The sequence below is a fragment of the Apaloderma vittatum genome, unplaced genomic scaffold, assembly GCF_000703405.1.
Source record: "Apaloderma vittatum isolate BGI_N311 unplaced genomic scaffold, ASM70340v1 scaffold2345, whole genome shotgun sequence".
NCBI classification, from domain to species: domain Eukaryota; kingdom Metazoa; phylum Chordata; class Aves; order Trogoniformes; family Trogonidae; genus Apaloderma; species Apaloderma vittatum.
In genome coordinates this window covers 6,922-12,857 of record NW_009716338.1, presented here as the reverse complement: position 1 = coordinate 12,857, position 5,936 = coordinate 6,922, and the positions used below count along the sequence as shown (strand labels likewise).

General features: G+C 40.8%; 1 protein-coding gene across 1 annotated transcript in view; it reads left to right on the top strand.

Annotated features, from left to right (window-relative positions):
* The window catches only part of DLG2 (discs, large homolog 2 (Drosophila)), a 91,604-nt gene extending 89,758 nt beyond the window's left edge, over nucleotides 1-1,846 (top strand). Inside the window, exon 11 of the mRNA XM_009869480.1 lies at nucleotides 696-1,846. Within this exon, the coding sequence (XP_009867782.1) occupies nucleotides 696-802 (107 nt within the window). The 3' untranslated portion in view covers nucleotides 803-1,846. The remainder of the gene's footprint in view (nucleotides 1-695) is intronic.
* The last annotated feature ends 4,090 nt before the right edge of the window (nucleotides 1,847-5,936 follow it).

Genomic DNA, 5,936 nt, shown 5'->3' with positions numbered 1-5,936 from the left:
AAGATAAATGCATCTTCTTTCTGACCTGGAAAAGAGCAAGATCTAAGAGCTGCCCTGAGCTTCAGCATTTCCTTTGGGTGAGTTTAGGCAGTTGCCTACGCAGGGGACTGGTATTTGTGGATAACACTCAGAAGTTCCCTGTTGTCCCTCCACATGCTGACAGTGCACGGTCTGAACTGCAGTTCCAGAATTCTGCTGAGGGATTTTAAGGGTATAGACAAGCTGCTTTATGTGGAAGTTGCTTTACCTGCTTTCAGTTTGAGTCTGATCTAGTTAACTTTTGCAGCCAAGAGTAAGTTTATTATAACTAGGTCAGGAAAAGAATAGGCTGTAAATCTTCTGCTACTCACTGCTGAAATAGCTTCTATATCAAATGAAATGTAAATCTTGGCTTGCAACAGTGGGAATCTGACATGCTGCCCTCCCATAGGACAGACCTGCCAGTTCTCTAAATTAACCTAGTTCAGTATTCTCACTACAAGCAGTGGGATGGGTCTGCCGTGGGAAGGTGCTATTGGTTTGAATCGAGTTGCCATCTGCAGGGTGTATGACTTTTTCATAATCAACAACACCACAGTGTTCTAGTATTCCTTCTTGTTTCATCAATATCTATGAGTACACTGAAAATTTGCTCACATTGGATGCTGTAAAATGTATCAATTAAAAGAAGTATTGATATGTTTTTTTTACTACAGCTATTGTCCAAGGAGATAGCTTAGAAGATATATATAATCAATGCAAACTTGTAATTGAAGAACAATCTGGGCCTTTCATCTGGATTCCTTCAAAGGAAAAATTATAAATTAGCCACTGCACCTCTGATTACGACGGGAGAATAATTAGAAGAAAATTATAATATACTATTTGGAGGCTTTCCTGTTTTTGTTGCATTTATGTTCTTTGCAGTCAATGTGAATTTTGATGAATGTACAACACAAAGTGTTTGAAGCCATGAAGGACACTGATGGGTCAAAGGGTAGGAACAAAAAGACTTCTACCATATAAAGCAAATCTGTTGTGTGCTCAGAGCACCAGTTGTAGGTATAAACTTTTGACATGGAGACTCTCTGTCAAGGGGAGTTTGCCACCTCCTGTGCCCATGCGGACGTTTTAATCGATTTCAATGGCTGAGCTCAGTGTGTTGATTGCTTTAAAGAGAAGTTCCCAGCTCTTGAACCTCATATAGGGCTTGATCCTGCAAGGCGCTCAGCACTTGACCCCAATTCCTACACGAGTAGCCCGTTAACTTGGAGTCCCTTGTGACCCTTCCCTACGCCGTTCAGTCCCATCAGTTCCAGCAGGACTATTCATGTGCTCAAAGCTAAGCACGGGCTTAAGGTTTTTGCTAGACCAGGGCAACATGCACCTTGCAAAATCAAGCTCGGAGTACTTGGTCCATTTCCTACTGAAGTCACTGGCAGGACACTCTTTGACTTGACTGGGAGGTGGGTCCTCTTCTAAGCTTGTCATTGCACATTTGTAGTTGGTACACCTCGACTTTGGTAACTATGCACATCTTTTGATTTCTGAAACCAAGTCAAGCATTTCTTCTTTCCCCTTTGGAAACACTATTGCATCAGGAGCTAATAACAATATACTTCATTTTGATGGAGTTTTGGGGGTAGGAGAGGATGGAAGCATTTCACATCACACACACACGTGCACGCAAACACATTCCCATGAGGACACACACATGTATGAGGATTCACAGCACCTATGTTGACAAGGAGGGATACAACTGGGAAAAGCTTTAAAATTTTTGATTGTCTATTTTATCATTTATATTGATAGAAGGCACTTAAAGATGGAATAATTTATAAAAATAAAAATATATTGATGTATAGAAGCTAATTTCTATAGGTAAAAATGTTTTTGTGAGATATTTTGTAAAGATTAATTAATTGAAAGATTAAATATTTACACCCTTGTGTGACTGTAAAATGTAAAGAGGACCATCAAGTTGCATTATCCCTTTTCAGTAACAGATTCTCTATTATTAATGAAAAGCAAGATAACTCCTTCAATTGTAGTTGTCAGCTTGTTTTTCTCTCAATTTAATCCTCTCCCTTGCCTCTATTTAATCATGATGAACTCCTATGGAAAGATCTCTGCCCTGTAGGACCTTTTCTGAACACCAAAGGATAATGCGTCTTTAAATTGAAATGGATGATTTTTCAGAAACGAAATGTCAGTGCTTGAATGCAGTTAATAACTTCTCTCTTGGAGGGAGTCACACTTCACCCAAAAATGTTTCTTTAAAGGAAATACCAAAAGCACTTGATCTTTCCTCTCTTTGTAGGCAGGCAGGTCACCAACTAACTTGTATCTTCATTTCACAGTCAACAAGGGTCTTAAAAGCAAGAACTGAGGCAATGGACATTTGTGAGGGATTTGGGGAAAGTCTGTGGAATTGCAGTTTGGGAAGGGGAGAGGGAGGTATTTTTTTCACGTTTCACATTGCCCTTCCTTCACACACTGATGCCATTCTTCACTCTGACACTCAAGGGGACAACTGCAAGAGATATTATGACAGTGAACTGAATCACCTTTGCTGCTGCTGGACCAAGTTTTCTATAAAAACCCGCACTCTCCTGCCTGCTGTACTGCGGGAGTCCTGTGTTTATTAGCTGGTGGCTACAGTAACCCTAATGTTTAAGGACATTTTAAGGGCAAATGCTAAGTAGACTCCTCGGTTACTTGTCTATTTGAAGCTTACATTTCTCCACCCTGTCAAGCTGGCAGGTGCATCCAGCCAACCTCTCCGGAGAGCACAACTAGCTGGATGTTTGCAATACAGCCACCAGCAGTGACGGGGTTAAAAATATGGGCATTTTAGGGGCCCTGAGGTGGCCTCTCACTTACTGCCCTGCTATGGTAACTTTGAGAAGTTCACACTTCTACTGTTTTTCTTGCCTGGCCAGCGCAGATTTATGAACAAAGGTTTCAGTCAAGTCTCCAAAAGAGCTTTGTAACCAGAAGGGCTAGAAACATTTTTTTACAAAATATAAATGAATGAAAGCTTTGATTTTGGATAATTCTGCAGAAATCCACAGAGTGACCCCAGATCTTTGGAAGCCATGGATTTTTCCATGCTGGCAAAGTACTATTGCCCCAGGTTGCAAAATAGCCCACCAGACCTGAAAAAAACAAGTATCCTAAAGCAGGAACTTCATTCTAATTTTCAGCTCTGTTTTTAAGCAATCGATCACATCTGCTTCTTTGTTTCTTAGTTCAGCATGCAGCCTTTTACGGTACTATCCTACTAATAACTGTTTTGCTTTGTCATGTGCTGTGCTTTACGGTGAACAGTAACACTATGGCTGAGTACAATCAATTTTTCCATCAGTCCTTGGTTACTGTAGTAACATTATTTATTTTTCCCTGTCTGTTGTTTGTGCTTCCAATTTAGAGTTGCCATTGCACTTCTTTTTTTTTTCTTTTTTTTTTTTAAATAAAACATATATTTAAAAACAAATCACCAAGAGAAGCAGTGAGAGGTCTTATTTTCCTTAGGACTTGTACTCCCATTTGTTTTGTGCGTTGACATTTTGCGTTTCATGTTTCAGCATCCTCAGAGCTGCAGTTCATTTTTGCATTGCAGCTGTTCAGATCATACTGGGTGGTAGTGGGAGGAGGAAGAGAAACATAAGATTCATGCAAAATTACATCTGGTGAAAAAGGAAAAAAAAGTCCAAACTCACAACCCACAGCAATTGGCACCTGAGACCATATTGGTGCTAACACAGCTTAGCGTAATCAGATTCCTCTTCTGTCCGTGTGAAAGACTTGCGAGTGTCTAAACATGAGGCAAATGCAAATGCTGGACCCTTTAGGAAAAGTGCCAGATCACACCCCTGGTGCTATTTCTCATGTTCTGGCACAGTGTGTAGCACCGTAGGGTCTAAGCAGAACCAAAATTATCACAGCTTTTTGTCCACCCATGAATGATCACGACGACATCTTGCTAGCTTTGTGCGGGTGTGCAATACTACAACCTATTTCTTTCTCTTTGCCACAAAACATTTTCCGTGCACTGACTCAGTGAGAGCTTGCTAACAGGGTCTCTTTCCTGGTCCTACAGACTGACCATCAACCAGCGAAAGAGCCTCTTTCTTGCTTAATTGCCCCTTCCTACAGAGGTACCCTGTCCATGCTAGCGCTTTGTAATTTCTTTGATAGTAAAGGCTGTTTCTAGATAAATATTCTGTGATGTACTTGTGTTTGTAGCTAGCATGGTTTGATGCTCCGGTGTGGATAGGGTCCTAGGAACCACCCTGTGAAAGTCAAGGATAAGAAATCTCTCCGTTGCACTGAAATTTCAAATCCTCATCCTGGAGAGCAGTGTGGAATCTGAGCTAACAACCACTACGAGCCAGCAACAGTGTCCTTGTTACACAATGACCACCAACCTATTCACATTTGTTTTCTATGGAGAAGTTGTTCGTGTTACCCCTTCACTGTTACTTGCTCATCAGCACTCAGTCAAATTATATTTTTGGCTTAGTTTTCTTACTTTTTTTTTTCCAATTATATCCCTGACCAGAAGATTCAGTGAGTGACAAGACATGAGGATATTTGTAGTAAAACCAGTATTAAGAAAAACAGTCTCAATCTTTATTTTAAGCTGCAGATTTAAGGTCATAATATCTGCTATGTTCACAGAAAGTGGTCTTTAATCCTTTACAGCTTTTAATCTCAATATTTTTTTTTTCTCTTGAACATTTTGTCTGCAATGTTATACATGCAGTCCACTGTGCAACTTCATTCATGTGCTCAAGTTCATGCCTTGGTGCAATAAATGTATTTTCTTATTCCATTCAAAATCAGACATCTTGTCAATGAGCCCAGGAGTAAGAGTGCAGTCATCATTATGTTAAAAAAGGGTGTCCATTCTAGGGCACAAATCAGCATCAAAGCTAACAGCATATAGGTAGCCTAGATCCTCAGCTCGTGTAAATCAGGGATACTCCATTGATTTCAGTGGAGTCCATCCCATTTACACCACCTGAAGTTACACATCCGTCATCGCCATTACATTGAATGTTTAGCATGGCTGTAAAACATCCAGGCTACATGATTAACCAGTAGCTCAGCACTTTCTATCGTTATTTACTGCTTATATTACTGTAGCACCCAGAAGGCCAAGTCACGGACCATGATCCTTTTGAGGTAGGTGCTGTGAAATTGCCAAATGCTGCAGCCAGGTTTTCAGAAGGCTTCAGCCTCACCAACACCTCACCAAGAGCAATAGGAACCATTATGCTGTTGGCCCTTTTGAGACTCTGTCTTTAAGGTGAGGAGCGTGAGAGATGCCACCCACCATCCCTCACACCACGTTAGCAGCTTACACTATCTGGCCTCAGCCTCCAGCACAGGCAACTTTCCCTGGTGTAAAACAGTATTTCTGGGGATGGGTGGTAGTCAGCATCCTAGGCAGGATCTTCGGGGCGGGGGGAAAAAAAAAAAGACACACAGAAAAAAATATTAAAAAAAAAAAAGGCAACACTGTTGGCTCTTAGTGGGATAGCAACCTTTTAATTTCTGAATTTGTGTTCCTAAATTAGAATCGGCCAGCCCGAATCTCCAGATGCAGCAGCCTGAACTCATCAGGCTGCTCCACCCGGCACGCTGGCCGGCACATGTCTCTTGAGCAGGATGTTTCTCAGTCCAGCTGTAGTGTGGGGTACTCAGAATCGGAACTGGAGTTTACAAAATACCCTGTCCAGCTTACACTCCTGTTATGTGTAAATACTCTGCGCATCCATTCCATTTGTGTAAAGAATAAAGCACACACAATTATAAAAATTAAGATGTATATTTCATACTAGCTGTGTCCTTGCTTATTTATTCCGGTCCAAGCTCTCAGCTGTGGTTCAGTTGTAAATGCTTGATAGAGTGTTTATAAATATGTCATGAATTTTATTATAAAATATTAA